The sequence below is a fragment of the Suillus subaureus genome (genome assembly GCF_016647635.1).
Source record: "Suillus subaureus strain MN1 chromosome Unknown BJ212scaffold_8, whole genome shotgun sequence".
In the NCBI taxonomy this organism is placed as follows: domain Eukaryota; kingdom Fungi; phylum Basidiomycota; class Agaricomycetes; order Boletales; family Suillaceae; genus Suillus; species Suillus subaureus.
Window position 1 is genome coordinate 1,117,278 of NW_024538564.1, and position 16,782 is coordinate 1,134,059.

The 16,782-nt window shown below is 48.6% G+C and overlaps 5 protein-coding genes across 5 annotated transcripts; 1 reads left to right on the forward strand and 4 right to left on the reverse strand.

Moving 5' to 3' along the window:
* Positions 1 to 2,560: 2,560 nt before the first annotated feature.
* BJ212DRAFT_1266813 (cytochrome P450) lies at positions 2,561 to 4,913 on the reverse strand (the record flags this gene model as incomplete). The annotated part of the gene is made up of 13 exons (XM_041330609.1): positions 2,561 to 2,768; positions 2,829 to 2,876; positions 2,929 to 3,036; positions 3,097 to 3,263; positions 3,323 to 3,521; positions 3,586 to 3,655; positions 3,708 to 3,937; positions 4,012 to 4,084; positions 4,135 to 4,240; positions 4,299 to 4,396; positions 4,445 to 4,580; positions 4,639 to 4,736; positions 4,790 to 4,913. 13 exons carry the CDS (start codon positions 4,911 to 4,913, stop codon positions 2,561 to 2,563), a joined length of 1,665 nt encoding a protein of 554 aa, XP_041195857.1.
* A 2,124-nt stretch (positions 4,914 to 7,037) lies between these two features.
* BJ212DRAFT_1340970 (uncharacterized protein) lies at positions 7,038 to 7,635 on the reverse strand. Its single transcript, XM_041335127.1, is given in 4 exon segments — positions 7,038 to 7,054; positions 7,067 to 7,405; positions 7,461 to 7,549; positions 7,613 to 7,635. The coding sequence occupies 1 exon segment, from the start codon at positions 7,392 to 7,394 to the stop codon at positions 7,143 to 7,145; it is 252 nt and encodes an 83-aa protein (XP_041195858.1). The 5' UTR covers positions 7,395 to 7,405; positions 7,461 to 7,549; positions 7,613 to 7,635; the 3' UTR covers positions 7,038 to 7,054; positions 7,067 to 7,142.
* BJ212DRAFT_1340972 (uncharacterized protein) lies at positions 7,526 to 8,225 on the reverse strand (the record flags this gene model as incomplete). Its single annotated transcript, XM_041335128.1, has 1 exon — positions 7,526 to 8,225. One exon carries the CDS (start codon positions 8,223 to 8,225, stop codon positions 7,572 to 7,574), a length of 654 nt encoding a protein of 217 aa, XP_041195859.1. The 3' UTR covers positions 7,526 to 7,571.
* A 2,790-nt stretch (positions 8,226 to 11,015) lies between these two features.
* Positions 11,016 to 14,242, reverse strand: BJ212DRAFT_1038771 (uncharacterized protein). Its single transcript, XM_041328906.1, has 6 exons — positions 14,005 to 14,242; positions 13,929 to 13,960; positions 13,811 to 13,880; positions 13,492 to 13,759; positions 12,820 to 13,445; positions 11,016 to 12,774 (listed from the first exon to the last, which is right to left on the reverse strand). Exons 1-6 carry the CDS (start codon positions 14,166 to 14,168, stop codon positions 11,157 to 11,159), a joined length of 2,778 nt encoding a protein of 925 aa, XP_041195860.1. The 5' UTR covers positions 14,169 to 14,242; the 3' UTR covers positions 11,016 to 11,156.
* Positions 14,243 to 14,929: 687 nt separating this feature from the next.
* On the forward strand, positions 14,930 to 15,865 carry BJ212DRAFT_1039038 (uncharacterized protein). Its single transcript, XM_041328908.1, has 2 exons — positions 14,930 to 15,364; positions 15,421 to 15,865. The coding sequence occupies exons 1-2, from the start codon at positions 15,170 to 15,172 to the stop codon at positions 15,688 to 15,690; spliced, it is 465 nt and encodes a 154-aa protein (XP_041195861.1). The 5' UTR covers positions 14,930 to 15,169; the 3' UTR covers positions 15,691 to 15,865.
* The last annotated feature ends 917 nt before the right edge of the window (positions 15,866 to 16,782 follow it).

Genomic DNA, 16,782 nt, shown 5'->3' on the forward strand with positions numbered 1-16,782 from the left:
ACCCTCCCAACAGAACTCACTTCTGTGCTCATTGATGCCACACCATCTGCTGCACCTGACACCACCTGTTCCACGCACCCAGACACACACAGGAAAGCAAATTTTGATGAGTTGGCTGACAGGTCAGAGGAGTGGCAGTTCAGAGAAGAGCTATGGCAATTCTGAGAGCATTGGAAGGAATAGGTTGTCGTGTTTCCAATTGCCAGTTCCTGCACTTGCCTCATCACTAAGCACAGTCACTCCTTGTCCATATCAGACTGCATTGACACCATTTCCTTCTTCACTGCAACCACATTGTTTAGCACAAGACCACTTACATCTATGGCATCCTGTATGAAGCCATTCGCAGACTGACCATACTGGAGCAGTAATACCTCTATCTGAAGATGATCTCAATCGCATCCTCACTGTCATTGGGCACTCACTAGCTTCTGGGACTCACACAACTTATGGTTCTGGGTTGTTGGCATTTCACATTTTTTTGCGATGCCCATGGAGTTCCAGAGGAACAGCGAGGTCCTGCCTCATCAGTATTGATCTTAGCATTCATTGTGAATTGCACTGGTATGTATTCAGGAAGAACATTGGAAAACTATTACTATGGCATATGTGCTTGGCACGTTCTTCATGGCCTTGACTGGGTGGTGAATCAAGCTCAAGTGGTCTCAGCTCTAGAAGGAGGTACATGCCTCACTCCTGCTGTCTCCAAGCATCCCAAACATCATCCTTTCACAATCCCCATTCTTCTTTGAGTTTGATCAACACTAGTTCTATTGGATCCTTTGGACACAGCAGTATGGGCATGTCTGTTGACATTGTTTTTCTCCCTGGCATGACTGGGGGAGGTTACTGTTCATTCATTGTCAGCTTTTGAACCCTCCCTCCATGTCAAAGTGTCTGACATTGCCTATGCCCAAGATCGGCACGGACTTAAAGTGACCATCCTACATCTTCCATGGTCCAAGGTGTCCACCACTGGAGAGGACTTGTATTTCACCACACAATCAGAAAATGTTGACCCCACTGCAGCTCTAGTGAACCACTTACACATAAACACTCCCGCATCCACAGATGCCCTTTTCAGTTGGAGGCACCACAATGGTCTGTGCCCTCTGACTCAATCCAAATTCCTGCATAGCCTAGATTGTTCTTCCTGGCATCTGCAAATCGAGCCACTTAAAGGTCATGGAATATGCATTGGCAGAACCTTGGAATACTTACTACAAGGTGTCCCCTTCAAGATGGTGAAAGCAATGGGTAGATGGAGTGGAGATGCCTTTATGAGGTATTTGCACAAGCACACTGTAGTGATGGCACCTTATCTTCAAGACACTCCAATACTGGAACCATTCACACGATATGTGATGCCGCCTGTACAGTAGTCATGTAAGTCATAGCTTTCCTTCTTGTGTTTGGGGGCAAGCATGCGCTAGCTGCATTGTCAAGCTCCTAATTCTTGGGTACTATTGCTCATACTTGCCTTGTTCTGCCCACAGAGCCAAAAGGCATGTTTCAGCCAATTCAACCTCAGAAGGTTTATTGCCCAAATAGATTACTATGTTAGCTTTCTTGTCAGCTACACCTTTCTTGGATACAGACTCATTCTCTCGTTTGTGCTTTCAAATAAAATATTTATAAAGTACTTCTTGGCTTACTTGAACCTTCGGAGTCAGAGAACATAGATCTAAAATCTAGAAACTCAAAACTGTAGCAATATTACTATTTAAAAAAATGCAAAGCACCAGCCAATTGCCTGGACATTGGAGCAAGGTCAGAAGTTCGCAACACGGACCCCTAGTTCCTTGAAGGAGTTTGTTTTGTGCTATTAAGTCATGATTACGTAAGTAATATCTACATTTCCTGATGCGGGCCCTTCCATCATGTTCTATATATGCTCATGTATGGTGGACGTACGCGTTTGGTACAGAAAGTCCGTCGAGAAGTCATGGTGTCTGGGAACTCGAGTCTACTAGGATTCGGGAATCATACATACCAGGACTGGCCTCACCTTACCATGACGGGTTCAGGAAGTCCGGAAATTGGCTAGTCTGTGAGGTCTGGCAGACTTGACGCAGACGTCTGTGTTCGGGATTCAGAGTTTCCGGTCATCAGCCGCCAAAGGTCTGTCTGCCCGCCATCTTATATCATCCGCTGATTACCCTACCCCCCCATCAGTTCTGTCATCGCTCTGTTCCTTATGTTATAGTTACATACCATCAAAATCACCGGGCGTGGATTGATGCGGACCCAACCATTCGGGAAGCTCGTGAACGAGCTGGACGTAAATCAGCGGGGCTCTAGAAGAACTTTTTGTCTGCACAACGTGCCGCGCGAGAAATACAAATCAAGAAGTCCAATGAACCATCAAGTACTCAAGTACTTCCGCAACGCACAGCATGCTCCGCTGACATATCTGATAACGTCGATCAGCGGAGCCCCACACACTCGCAACTCGAGGAGCTAACAGGTGTCAGATACTGCCCAACTTTGTCAATGGCGCATGACTTTAATCTTTGAATACTGGTGGCTGTTGGGCCACCGACATAACCAGACAAAATAACTATCTGCATCCCGGAGTTTGACATCCTTTACCAGTGCGTCGCGCCAGTGAAACCCTCAACGGCAGTTGAACACCATTTCCAACTTCACCTTCTATTGTTGGAGACATCACCAAGCAAGCCTCCCGCCGAATAAGTTCGGTTTTATCAGTCGGGGCGAACTCGAACTTGCCAACTATCTCTGTAAGAAATGCCTGGAGTTCGATCACCCTAAGTGAATGTTCATATTAGATTTACTCCACCGTTACCAGACAACCCGTTAACACTCACGCGAAGCGCCATCCGACACAAAACCTGACTCCTCCGAGGAATGTCATTCTAGAAACAAATTGGGGTTCATGCGTGTTGCAAGATAGAGACCAACGCTTACAGATTGGAGTACACTCCTATTGACGTCACCTTCTTCTCTTTTGCTGTGCCATTGAGCCATCTATCCGGATTGAACAGGTGCGCATCCTCGCCCCAGAGCTCCTTGTTCCTAACCGATATGAGCGCACCATCAGAAGAAAGTATGTTGACGCTATGTGGAACCTCCTACCGGTTATACGCTGCAATTGATACAACAATTCGGGTACCCTTTGGAACTGGTAGCTCACGGATGACCTCCCCAGATCGCGTGGTGATTGGCTGTGACAACGGAAGGATGTCATCCTGGCTGGCGCATCGGTGTACATGATATGCGACACAACATAATCTCAGAACTTCCTACAATGACAAGCGCAACGTCATGACAACTCAAATATTGCTCGCGCGACGCAACGCACTTTTATCACAGCAGCAGTATATGGCATAGCGTCAAAATCAGCGATTGTGAAGTTGACATCGCCGCGTGCGTGCACAGTGGCTTCTGTTTCCCATATCTCTGCCCGCAGACGGGATTGGATATCAGGCCATCTGGCTAGCTCGAGAAGCGCCCAACTGATAGTGTTCGAGGTCGTCTCATGACCTGCGGCGAGGATAGTACTGTGCAATTATAACAATCCGTGATCAGCAAGCTGTGCAGTTACGACAAACGGAACGGACCCACCGCATCTGAGCAAACAGCTCTTCTTCCGTTAACTTCGCCTTTGCATTTGTATCCATATTGGCTTTGACTGCTATAATCAGATGGCCTAGATCTGAATGAGACTATTGAGAACGACGACCCACCAAGTAAGCTAAAGATATCTCGGCTGCCCTTGCCCCCCAATAGCATCTCTGCCTTGTCTTTCACCAACTGCTTTGCGACAGATGTCGCCAGGTTACCTGTCTCGCGCATGCGCGTGATACGTGGGCTTTTGCCCATCTCTATGTAGTATTTGAGAATCCGAGGTGGGATATACTTTGAAATATCCTGAAAAAGTAACATCCCATCTGACGGGGATCCAAATACGTCAGTCCTAGTGCAACGAAGTTACATTCAATTCAGATCAGTGAAGGGAAAGCCAGATGCTTGGCAATAGTCAAGACTGACATTAGACCCCTGTATGAGCGCGCAAGAGCGTTTTCATCATTGTCAATGGAGTTGAAGCGGACATCAAAAGCAGCTGGAAAAGAGATGAGAAAAAGGTGCTTGTGTGCCCTAGATAGCACGTACCTTCACCGATAGCATCCAACGTTGCGCGGGACACCCAAGCAGGAATATTGAACACTACTGACCCCTCCTTAGAGTGACTGATGATCTCCATCCATTTGTTGCACATCTGTGAGAATTTAAGTTGTTGACGGGCGTTGAGAGTATCGAGTGACTTTGATGCCTACAGACTCGGCGCAGTTCTTGAATAATAACAAGAAGGCTTTGGACTCCGGTCCACCAAATCCAGGGAGCATTATTTTTTTGTGTCGTTTGTGATTGTCACCTTCAAAAGTTAACATTCCATGTTTTGATTTGGTGGCTAGAGACCTACCATCCACCGAGAAAATTCCCTTTCCATTCATCATCTGGGAGAGGGTGCGGCGATCATGCGGTTTGGGAAACCGATAGCCCGACCTTGCAAGTATGTATTGCAGGGCGGCTGGGTCGGAAATCATCAATTGGTCTTCCTATGAGTCGGCAGAGGATCAGGAAGTGTATGCCGCAAGTGTGGATTTCATTACAAACGCCAAAAGACCCCCTGAAGCGAACGATATTCCCAAACTGAGCTTGCCACTTGAAGTCAGCCTCCGCTGCCTGACCTTGGTAGAGTTCTTTCAGATTTCCTGGTGGTCATATCAGCAGCAGAGGGATCCAGCAAGAGTTAATATAGACATACCCATGATAAACGATGCAGACTCTGGTCCAGGAACGTCTGCCAAAGAGATATAAGAGTATCGACGGTACACCCCATAGACAATCGCTAGAACCACAAAACCAGCAGCGATAAAGACAGGATCCATGGTTACAAGAAATACGATTTCAAAAGCATATGAAGGCAGCTTTATCAATGTCTCTCGTATGAACTAGATGACGATGCATGATACGTATTCCTGAGCACCACGTGTGCATCAGAACGAACAGGCCCAGAAGTTGCCTATTCCTGATCTCCTTATAATTTGATGATTGCGTGAATTCGGTGCCGATGACACGACAAGAAGAAAATCAGGTCCATATGAAGCGTTGGGTATGTCATAGGGTTTTACACCAAAGATTCATCATTCTGTAGGCAGTAGGTCAGCTCCAGCTCTTGGGAACTGCTCACACACAGTCGGTTTAGATATCCGAGTCCCCAGCCAGGCGGCGTATTTTTGATGACTCCCGCGTTCTGATTGCAGCTACCATGATTCGACAGGCATTTTCTCCTCATGACAGAACGACACAAAGATGTCAGTGCTCACTCGTGTCCCCGCAAAACTAGGTCACGAGCGGTCCTCCGGGAGCGCTTCGCTAAGATTAGATGATGGCTGACGGTTGTCAGGATACATAATGAATCGTTAATTATTCGGCCCATGGCTTGGGGTATGACGGTCATATTTTTGGGACTTGAGTGTAGTTTCCCGTAGTCAGACCTGGATATAGAAGGAATATAGTCGTTCCTACGACGGTCTAAACGTTGTCTGGGCGTGGCCTCAGGAGGCTTTGCTTGTTCTTGGGCCAGGTGAAATTATGGTGGATGTTTGGTCCAGAGGTGTGCGAAACTAAAGTTCATGACGTCAACCTGGACAAACTTTTAGTCTCTTCTTTCAGCTTCAGCTTTACTCGAAAGTCTCGAAAGTTGTCTACCTAGTACTCGATCGGGTATCTTTATTCATGCTGTGACCTCCAGCCTCTGCAACAACTCCTCCTGCAACACAGCTTAAAGATGCAGTAGACTTGTTTTGTGTCAGTGACACTATCCAGCTCTGTGATACACCAGTTGAGCCCTTCAATGAGCAGCAGAACCACAGTCTTTGACAATTTGACAGTATCTCCTGCCTTCACATCTGGAAGTGCTGATGTCAATACTTGCTCTCCCTGCGGCACTAGTCCTGGATAGCCGTAGTTCATGGGAGGTATACTAAATCCCCCTGCATCGCCATGCTTTCACCTAAGGCGTCTAGGATCTGTCCCGGTACTTGGTCAGGGAGGTCCATGGTGTGCACAGATGGGTGAAAGAGGTACAGTTGAATGAGTGGCCATGGTAGGTCTTTCAAGTTTTCGCATCCGGTACTCTCACATTCTACTTCCTGCGCCCTCTGATGTCCATGCCCCACCGTGTCGATGTGTTATCCTGCTGCACCCGCACAGCATCTTCCGATGTCTCTCTGCTGTTTTATCACTTCGATAGCGCTTCCCGAACCCAGCAGCGCCTCGAATCTGCACTTAGCACCATCCATTCACCAAACCACACCCGTGACCCGACCGTACATTTCAGCATCATTTATTCACCCAACCGCAACTCCAACACTGCTCACATGTAGCACTCAAATTTCTGACAACAACAGTGTCTGCAGTCCCGGCGCACATTTTTCAACCACCACCGGCATCCAGGCACAGTATCGCCAATTCCCACTATCACTCAACTTCAGCAACTCGCAGAACTGATCATACAGCCTAGGAGGCTTGTGAGGGTGGAGGTCAAGACTGCAAGTCGAAGGAGAGGAGGGGCTAGAATCCGTGTTTGCCAGCCACGTTATTGGCATCGAGGAGCAATTCTGCCGTCCAATGTCCCATCTGGTCCACTCTTGCTGCGAGGTCTGGTAGAATGAACTGTATAATGCATAACAGCATGCTTTCGCTACCGAGCGGGGCGCGGGATTCGCAAGGCTAGAATTCTCTATATGCCTAGCACTTCGCAGATTACCAACTGCCATTTGGAATGAAGGATCTTCCAATGGCACCTGAACTTGATGGAACCACACTTTAGTTGCTGAGGGTAGAGATTGGAGAGAGAGATTGAACTGAGCATGATATATACTTCGAAACACCAGCGATGTCATACTGAACTCGGAGAGTCGCAGACGGTATTTTCAGGAGGGTTCCGTTTCACCTCGGTGGCGGAGCAGCGAGCACAGGCATTTTGGAGAATAGTCGTTAGCGTCCGAATGTTTCTACTAAATACATATATTCATGCCTGGTAAACATTTGAATCCTAGGTTATGGTGCTCACTTCGGGGCGGAACAGTCTAAAGTATAACTTTGCAAGTCAACTAAACGACGTACCATCGACCAAAAACACAACGCTCCAAGGACAGTACTGTCCTACATAAAGTCTCACTCTGAATAGACATAAGTGTGGAAAAAAAACGTTTCAGAAATTGCTTGAAGGTCGAGTTGAACGTATCTCTGCTAAAAGTTGTCCCAGATATGGATGATATAAGAACAAGATAAACGACTTGCCACGCGGTCGGCGCAGTGCGACAAAAGTGAAGAAGCAGGCGAATATAAACAGTGCTATGCATAAGTTCTAGATCTGGACGAGGTTTGTCAGGATGCTGTAGCAGTTTACATAGGCAGTAAGTGCGAACCTGGGCAGTGAACATGGATACCTCCAAGTCGGTCAGTTGCCCGTCTTCGGCACTATTACCTAAGTTGAATGAAAACCCGAACATCCAGTCTGTGATCGCCGATGATGGTGTTCAATAACACCGATAAAGAAAACGAGGCGTGAGTGACTCACGCAGGAAAGGCTTCGCGACGAAAAGTATGAGACAAATGGGATGAGCGAAAATCGTCTTCACCGGGTTCGTTGCCGTTGTAAGTCCTTTCTTTCCGGTAGCGTATCTCCACTGTCTTTCGTCCCGAATGACATTTGCGATGAGCTCAGAGCAATGCAGCCCAAGTGTTAATGGCCCCTGGATAGCTGCCATGTTCATCCATGAGAACAGCATAACACCGCTCGAACTATACTGGATGTATTGCCCGCTGGGGAAGTTGAACGACCACGTTTCTAGGGTCAGAGCATTGCCGTACCCGGACACTATGTTACTGAAAGAGTACACAGTCTTGTCCCAGATGTACATGACGAGTGCGGCCCATCCAGCGCATGCTGCAACGATCACCCAGAGAAAAATGATAACTTTCCGGATGCCAGGATGAGCATGCCACGCAGAGGGCTGTATCTCTGATGGCTTCGCTGGACCTCCAAACGTGTCTAGGTCAGACACACAACGCATGCACCGCAAATCGATAGGGATCAATTGGGTGTGGTGGATCAGTGCGGCAGTCAAGTCGAAAGGTGAGGAGCTCCACGTCGATATTTTGACAGCCCACATCCCTGACACTGCGATCATCACCTGGAGGAGGAGTGCGATGCCTAAAATGAGGAGAGGTAACCCTGCGATGGCAACACTCTGAGGAGAATAGTGGGCTTGACTGTTGAGACATACGATGAATGAGACCGAGCTGTATGATATGATGAGGGAGACAGCCAAGATACCGTGAAACAGGGCGCCGTTAGGGTTATACCATTCACGAGCTGCGGTCAGAAGGTGCGCCCATCACGGCCCATGGAGTCTCGGGAGTGGTAACCGTGACTGATATAATCCCCATAACTCAGTTTGACCTCAGGCAGAGGGAGATACTGGCCATGATACTAAACTTGATCGTTGCATTATGCACCGAGTCCATAGGCTTCGTACACGGCATCTCATTGTGCTCTGCCTTAGTCTCAGAGTCTCGACTTGCAATCTGCGTCCTCTGGCTGCAGTTTGTGGATGGTATAACCTTAATGGTGCCCTGCTTAGTGGCATCATGGCCGTCCTCCACCTCTTGACTTGACCCCTGCACTCAGGCTGGTCCACCACGCGCAATTGGCCCCGGCTACTTTCTGGTGCATACGTTGTGCGTCTGACCTGGATGTGGATGAAAGTCCAGCGAAGCTGTCAGAAATACAGCACTCGGAGTGGAATGCTCATCCCAGCATCTGAAAAGTCGACATGTCTTTTCGGGGGATTGTTGTAGCATACGCAGGGTGGGCCGCACTTATCATGTACGTCTGGGACAAGTACCCCAGCACTAGAATGACAACAAACCCTCCGCTGCCAACGTGGTCGTTCTTTCCCAATAGGAATCCCAGTTCTATCGCGTATATTATTCCGGACCTCAATATACAGGGGTGGATCCTGATCTTCGTCAACCTGGCAATTGTCTAGGCACCGTTGACGCTTGGGCTGGGTTGCTCGTAGCTCATTGCGAATGTCATCCGAGATGAAAGACAGTGGAGATGCGCTACTAGAAAGAAATGGATTCGAGTGGCGACGAACCTGCTGAAGTCAACTTTCACTCATTCAGTATGTTTTGTACTTCTCCTCACAAAACCTTTCCTACATGAATTGTTCACATTTAGTTTTTTTAATCGGCATTATTGAACATCATCGACAATAACAGACTGGATGTTTGGGCTTTCTTTCTTTGTGTATGGCTCGGCCAGTGACGAGACAGTAGAAAAGTTTGTGGTAGGCATGTACGCTGCACAGGTTCGCACTTACTGTGCATGTAAAACCGCTACAACATTCTCACACACTCTTGTAGATATGGAACTTATGCGCTCTTTGTAATTGCCTGTTTCTTTACTCTCTTCTCGCTACGCCGGCAACGCGGCCCCTAGCCAGCCACATATGGGCATATCCAGACGCTCGCCAACCTCGTAGATAAGTGATCGCCTGTGATGTAGTGGGGCCACAAGCAGCATCAAATCCCATATTTTCATGCCAGTAGGGTACTTACATGTTCACGAGGATAATCAATTGAAGGTTTCATACAGGATCAAGCGATCGTCCGCTGCCGGATGTGAAGATGGACTGTGTTTACGCTGGTTTTGGTGTAGAGCCCCCTGCATCTGTCTCATGAGAAGCCACCGCCTTGAAAACACATTTGTTGATTAATCTTTGTCGACGGATCTAAATACTAGCTAAAATCATACTAGCGGGGCTGGTTATACACGTTGAGGGTGTGCACGGCCAGCCACGCCATCGAGTAGGACTCGCGATTCTCTTGCTACATAAATTGGTACGCAACATCTGGATTCTTTGATTCCACAAACATGGTGATTCTAAATTCCAAATTCATTAGTCCCCCCTTCGAATTCGGAGATGAAGCCTTCTTGAAACCCATGCCCCCTCCGGCACGATAAGACAACCCGTCTCCTATCCTCATGACACCTTTTAGACTTGTACCTACTTGAAAAGAACGGAACGTGATAGCCGCTTGAAGAAACTAACGTACACTTACATTCCGACGAGATCTCAGTTGCAAATTTACGTCCATGATGGAACCTGGTACTTGGCGCCGTTGAAATTGAGCTTGCATATGTATAATGTATTTCCCCCGCAGTCACGGTAGCCTTGACACGTATCCCAGATATTGTCAAAAGTCCGTTCCCTCTCAAATCATGATGGAGCGGTAGAACATATGCAAAGAAATTCAACCATCCTCCAGAGGATTTTCAATTCATGGATACATCGGATGCATGTTATACAATACACAAAAAGACAATACACAGAAAAAACGCAGTAAGTATGTATTGTTAAGAAGAACCAAAAAAAACTAGGTAACTAGGTAGTAGGTATGTCGTACATCAAGCGAGAGGATCGGACACGTGTACAAGGGTCGTCATGCGGTGGGTAAGACTTGGGTAACGGGTTTGTGTTGGGGGGTGAGTTGGGACGGGATGGGGGGTCGTCGTTCGATGGAGTTAGATGGGAGGGTCAAGCTTCAGCTTCAAGGGCAGAACAAGACCAGAGAGGGTATGTGTGTGGGGAATAGTTTTTCGGTGTGGGGAACGGGAACTATCGCTCGGCGTCGGTGTACATGTGTGTGTGTGTGGGGAATGCGATATCACTCGATGTGGGGAATACAAAAAGTACACGGTGTTTAAATCATGCGGTCGCCATTCGATGACACAAGCAAACAAAAAAAGAAAGGGAACTACGCGTATGTGATGGACATGGGATGGGATGGGATGCGCATGAGAGATGCTTATATGAGCATGGGAGATAATTAAGAATGCAGCGTCAGATAGCCAGAAAGTGCGATGCAAAAATGCCAGGTAGGTAGAGGTTTGGTAGAGGTATCTAAATCCAAAATGAAAATGAAAACGTACATATGGCGTCGCATTGCGTTGCGGCGTAGTAGTCGTGTTTAGTGTCGTGATCTTACATAGCGAGCAGCGAGGCGGTTGATTACGTGTGGTGCGTCCCTCTGCTAATGCCCATGTCCAAGTCTCATCCCCTATCCCCTGTAGGCCGCTGCATGACATCTAAAAACCGCGCCCACTCTGCTTGGCTTAACGACGCTCCCCACATCGAATCTTCCTCAACTGACGTCGGGTATGCATAAGGGTATGTCGAACTGCTCCCTCCTATGCTGCCTTGCGCGGGATAGGGTCGTGCGTCAGGGTAGGGCGCTTGAAGATGCTTCCCGTCAGATGGAGGTGGATACGATCGTACAGAATCAGAATATGGTTGTGTCTGTGATGGCGCAGGCGGTGGTGGTGCGGGGTACGGGTTTCCAGTCCCAGACGTCGACCCTGACCCTGACCCTGGTCCTGGCCCTGACGGCGGATACGGATTTCGCGCAGGCGCGGGAGGCGGCGGATCCGAATACGCACTCGTCGTCGTCGAAGCCGTAGCACCAGAAGCAGGCACTGTCCTCGAAGCCCCATCCACATACCTCGTACCCTCATACGACCCCCTCACATCACTATATCCCCTATTCTCAGGGTACGGATAGGGCGGGGACGTATTAGGCGGCACGTACCGCGGTTGGGCCGTATGCGTGTGAGGCGGGTAATCCACGCTATTCCTCCTCGCGCTCGGGCTTCCGCCAAAAACCGCTACGCCATTATTAGGACTCCCAGCTGCGTACCCGCCCCCTGGGCTGCCTAGGTAACCGCTTGGACTGCCGCCTGAGTAGTTGTGGGGGCTATCGCCCGCTCCGCTCCGTGACGAACGCGATTGGTCGTGATAAGGGAATGCGAGGGTTTTGACGAGGCCGAGGACACGTCCTTTAACACCTTCGCGTTCGCTTGCTTCCATGTCTGCGAATCCGATTTCATAGAGGGGTTGGAGGGCGCCTAGGATATCGAGTGCGCGGTCTGCAACTGCTTGTCCGCGGCTTAAATCGAGAGTGCCGAGTGCTTTCTTGATGTTTGCACGGAAGAGGCCTGCGCCTGGTTGGTTCGGATTTGAGATGAGTTGGAAGGAGAAGAACATGGCAGCGCTGAATACGTGAAAGGGGCCCCAGGACATGTGGCCTGGTACTGCCAGGCTGGCGTTTGCGAGAAAGTCTGGGCGAGCGTGATCGACGAGGGTGATGAGTTTGTCGGCACTACCTACTGCTATATCGAGGCTGTTGGCTTGACGTTCGGATTTGGCGGAGTCTTTGGGGTCTTTATCGGATTTGTCGTGCTTGTCTTTGTCACTTGGGGAGGATGTGAGGGATGCGGAGGCGTATGGTCTGTGGAGGGTAAAGCGGATGTGGTAGTAGCTTGTTCGGATGATGACACTTTGTACACCTAATCTTCTCGTGACAGTGTCTGGGCTTGCAAGGGCGCGTGCTATTCTAAATTCGTCCAGATCAAGCTCCGGGGGTAAGGTGTCCATCCAGTTGGCGAGTGCTTTATCGTGTGCCATAATCGTGTCGTATGACACTGAGCGAAGCGAGACGGCGCTGTCCATGATATCGCCTAGAACGTAGGCGAGGCGAAAGAGAGCGAGATTTGGGGCGTAGAGACGTGGTTGTGGTGGGTTTGTGGGAGTGATGGGGGAAACGGAGGGAAGCTGGGTGTCAAAGTGGTGGGAAGCTACGGCAAGAGGACGACCAAACATGAATGCTTGCCATCTGGGAAGAATTAGGCGTGTACGTAAGAGAAACGAAGGAACGCACCGTTCGAGTAATATGATATGCCACCATGCCCAACGCTTTCTCTCTGCAAGCTCCTTGTTCATTCTCCACCTAGATGGGTCGCGGTGTAGGCCCATTGCGAGGCCCATGCTGACTAATTCGGCACGAATTGCCCAAATCTCCTCACTATCTGTCTTGCTGAGATTTAGATAGTGAGAGCGGATGAGCAGACATTCGACAAGTTCAAGGGTGTAAGTTCTGGACTCTGCACGATGTCGGTCGAGTGCCGTGCGCATGACGTCGTAAAAGCGTTTTCCGAGTTCTTCATGGTTATCTGCGAGATGTGCGATGAGGGGGTCACGGTGAGGCAAGTAATGAACGGCGATAGCCATAATCATGCAGACAGTCGCGAGGACGACTCTATCTGGAGAAGAGCCGCTCTTGAAGCGAGACCACGCGGAAGTGAATGCGGGTTGGTTTACATGACGGTAAATCCAATTGCAATATTCAAAGTAGTAGATTATGAGTGCATCGATTGTTTCGAGTGCTGGAAGGACCTCTAGGAGATCTCTGTCGTATTCATGAGTGGAAGCAGCGATTTCGTCTGTGACGAGGCCTTCTTGGGAGGGGTGTCTGTCCATTGGGTCGTCTGAAGCGCGTGATTCGTTCTGGGTTGTGTGAGGAAGATAAACGGATGCAGGGAAGATAACTGACCATTGTGAGGTGAGTGACGACAGAGGTAGTGCCAGCGTAGAAGCCGCCGTGTCCCTGGGAGCCGATCATGCCGGGAGCATTGTCGCGATCGACGGGGTCAGAATCTTGAGGTTCTTTCTTGAGTGGACTTGGAGGACCTGAAGATGGAGGGTCAAGCGGACGCTTGAATGGAAGATTTCGGTGGTTTGCAATGATAAATGTTTCGAGTAGTGAAACGCTGTGCTTCAGGCGAGTTATTTCTTGCATTGGATCCACTCTAGAAGCGTTTCTGGTTATGCATGAAGACATGATACTCGTTTGAATAGGAAAAAAATCATACTGGTCATCCGGACGTAGGTTCAAGTCTGATTCATGTCCACGAGCATCCTGGTAGCATAATGCGATAGTGCCTTTGTGGTGTTTAGTGCGTTTTTAAAATATAAAATGGTTGAACTGACCTCTCAGAACACAACTGGAGCATGGTCGATTTCTATTGTCGTCAGTAATGGCTAGCATTGAAGTTATTGCACTAACCTATCACACTTGAGTTTTGAATTTCTACAAGGCTCGCAATTGATAGCTTTTCTTGCTCTCTTCGTTGGTGGTCTTTGATCATGTTCGTTAGGAGGAGGACTTGTTCTTGACCTAACATTTGTTGTTGATCTTGGTTGAGTCTTTGAACGTGGTTCGTCTGCCATGATGCTTGAGGGAGACAGAATTGAATTGAAATCTGAATTGAACCGTTTTCACTCGGGTTTTACACTCATGGGCAATCTAACCCTAATCCGCCCCCGCATGCGAGGCACTTGACTGCCATAATTGATCATATTTCCTAATTTAGTTTCTCTCTCACTAGATTAGGATTCAATTTTACCAAATTAAACACTCCGCCGGGGCCCTTTCAAGACACAATTTTGCTTCCGCCGTCACTTTCCAATTTGGTTCCGACGAGTACGCTCTGATCCACATATTGCTAAATTAGGTAATATAATATCTTCTAAAAACACGCAGCCTTGTGCATTATTTGATCTCGACTGTTAAGGTAGTACTCGACCCCCCCAAATTTCACTATCTCCGCCGCATCGATCTTGCCATCAACGCCGTCTAGCCGTGCTGACTCCGTCAAGATCAAATAATTTATTCCAAATTTATTCCAATTATCTCCCCTTGCACCTACAGCGTGTATCTCAACCCCCCCGACCCTGCTTGTCGCAATAAATCGTTTCCCCACACCGTGTGTTCTACAGTCTCGTGACTTTCGTCGTTCCGTTCTCTCCTTGGACTTTATTCAACCCTCACGACAGGTCAATCAGTACAAGTTCCTATCTTGCTTTGCACCCGACGTGATCCCCTTCATCACCAGCACCCACCACCGCCCAGAATAGCTGCCGCCGGGAGAAGGGTCCTGAACCTCCTCATGCCACACTTTGGGATCAGCATGTTCCCTCTGTCACATGATACCAGCTCAGATATCACTACGCCCCTATTTTGCTCTGTTCTGTGAATGTGGATCTTGGGTAATTCGTTTTGACTTCGGAATTCCAGATCTGAGACCCTAGTCCATGTAAATCCTGCGTATGACGGGACGGTGGATCTACAATTTTTCAACAATGTATCACTACGATCTACACTCTATGTTGCGGTGGAATGTGCATGACAGGATCTGCGTCAATCGTCAATCGACTCATGCGGCGTCAAGATGGTGGATCTACGGTCTTTTTTAACAATGTTTTCACTACGATCTGCACTCGTGCAATGTGCACCCGCTGGCAGGATCTGCGCACTCTCCATATGTCACGGTGGAATACACATGTGCACGACAAGATGTACGCCAGCAATACGCGCCATCAATCAAGTTGAAATTCCATCATGCGGCGTCAGTTTTGTTCATGTTGTATGTACACGTGTTCGAAGTTAACCTTGAACTGTTAGGATTTTTGGATATTCTAGTTCCAGATTCCTCTCGTGCTCCGCCACCATCCTTACTGTGCGCACTTTGCTACGGCCCCGTGGCTTCGACTTCCAAGTCGTGCTCGTTCCATCTTCCATTCGGCTGCATATGCCGATACCTGTTTGTTGCAGATCGAGCATGGCTCGGCGCTATGCAATGCACATGCACACGTCGTCTGCAAAACGAGATTCTTCGGTCAGGAGTTGCGACGTGCATCCATGTCGAATTCGGTGACGGTTTTTCATTTATTCCCCTGCTGGCTTCCGTAGCATACATCTCCACAGGGAGGTTTTTTACATTGGAATTCCGAGTGCATCTATGGTGGCATCCCATCCACCCGTCAAGCTACCATATACTCGACCCCCCAAAAGTTCTACCCTCTCTACATATGTAGACCGAAGGAACCGGGCGCACTCCACCATTCATACCTCGCATTGTCTAGTCGTTCATTCAATTGCCGACCTTCTCCACCATTGGTGGCCGTATACTGGCTTGCCGCCGGTATTGCAAAGTTTTTCTTATCTTCGCTTGTGCTTCTATTAACGTGCCATTGGTTAATGACGTTCTACTTCTTGAGGCTGTTACGCTTCTTGCTTTCTTTTTTTTTTGTTACCCACCATGGGTTCTAGAAAGTGGTGCGCTTGTTGTTCTTGTTCTGCGGTCACAATACTGCGATATATCGCTATTGGGTCTCAGTGCAGACTCTTCACGTTCATGCCGCTTGGAGTTCTAGGAAATGGCGTGCTCCTCGTCTTGTTTTTGTTCTGGACTCACAGTCACGGTACTGCGATATATCGCTATTGGGCTCCAGTGCTGACTCTTCGCATTCGCGTTCATGTCGTTTGGGTAACGACAGTGGGGCCCGCCGACTTTTATCTTCTATCGCCTGCTAATAGCTATCTTGACGCTGAAGCATATGATATCTGCGATAAGTTCCGCAGTCGGTAGAATGCACGTGCCGCTGGGAATAGAACTAAAATGCGTATCAACGCCACCACCAGTACAAGAAAGGCCTCATTCGCTTTATAAGCGCCCATTTAATCTTGTGCTGTACTTATCTGCGCTCGCATTTCACCACTAACAACCTAGACCCTCTTGAACCTCCACCACCTGAACTGATCGGGATCAGACTTCACTTACCCATCTTCCCACCGTGACGTGCGATCGTCGGTGGGAAAATGGAGAAGATCGCGGCGCCACTGACAGTCGAACGTTCAGCGTTCAGTCATTTGTCATGAATTTCGGTTATACTAGCATTAATCCTGTGCTGAGATGTCAATTTGTAGGTATAATCAGTACTTCTTCTTCGGACGCTGCTGCTACTCATATACGCGGGCCGGTGTATCTCGGGACCCGGGCGT

What these genes read in the sequence shown, in the direction of transcription:
- BJ212DRAFT_1340970 (XM_041335127.1), bottom strand. Translation starts at nt 7,394, where the DNA reads ATGCATAGCACTGTTTATATTCGCCTGCTTCTTCACTTTTGTCGCACT.
- BJ212DRAFT_1038771 (XM_041328906.1), bottom strand. Translation starts at nt 14,168, where the DNA reads ATGGCAGACGAACCACGTTCAAAGACTCAACCAAGATCAACAACAAAT. An exon ending in TCAAAACTCAAGTGTGATAG is followed by an intron (nt 13,961 to 14,004) that starts GTTAGTGCAATA and finishes TGACGACAATAG; the next exon opens with AAATCGACCATGCTCCAGTT. An exon ending in CATATCATATTACTCGAACG is followed by an intron (nt 12,775 to 12,819) that starts GTGCGTTCCTTC and finishes AATTCTTCCCAG; the next exon opens with ATGGCAAGCATTCATGTTTG.
- BJ212DRAFT_1039038 (XM_041328908.1), top strand. Translation starts at nt 15,170, where the DNA reads ATGGTGGATCTACGGTCTTTTTTAACAATGTTTTCACTACGATCTGCA. An exon ending in GCGTCAGTTTTGTTCATGTT is followed by an intron (nt 15,365 to 15,420) that starts GTATGTACACGT and finishes TGGATATTCTAG; the next exon opens with TTCCAGATTCCTCTCGTGCT.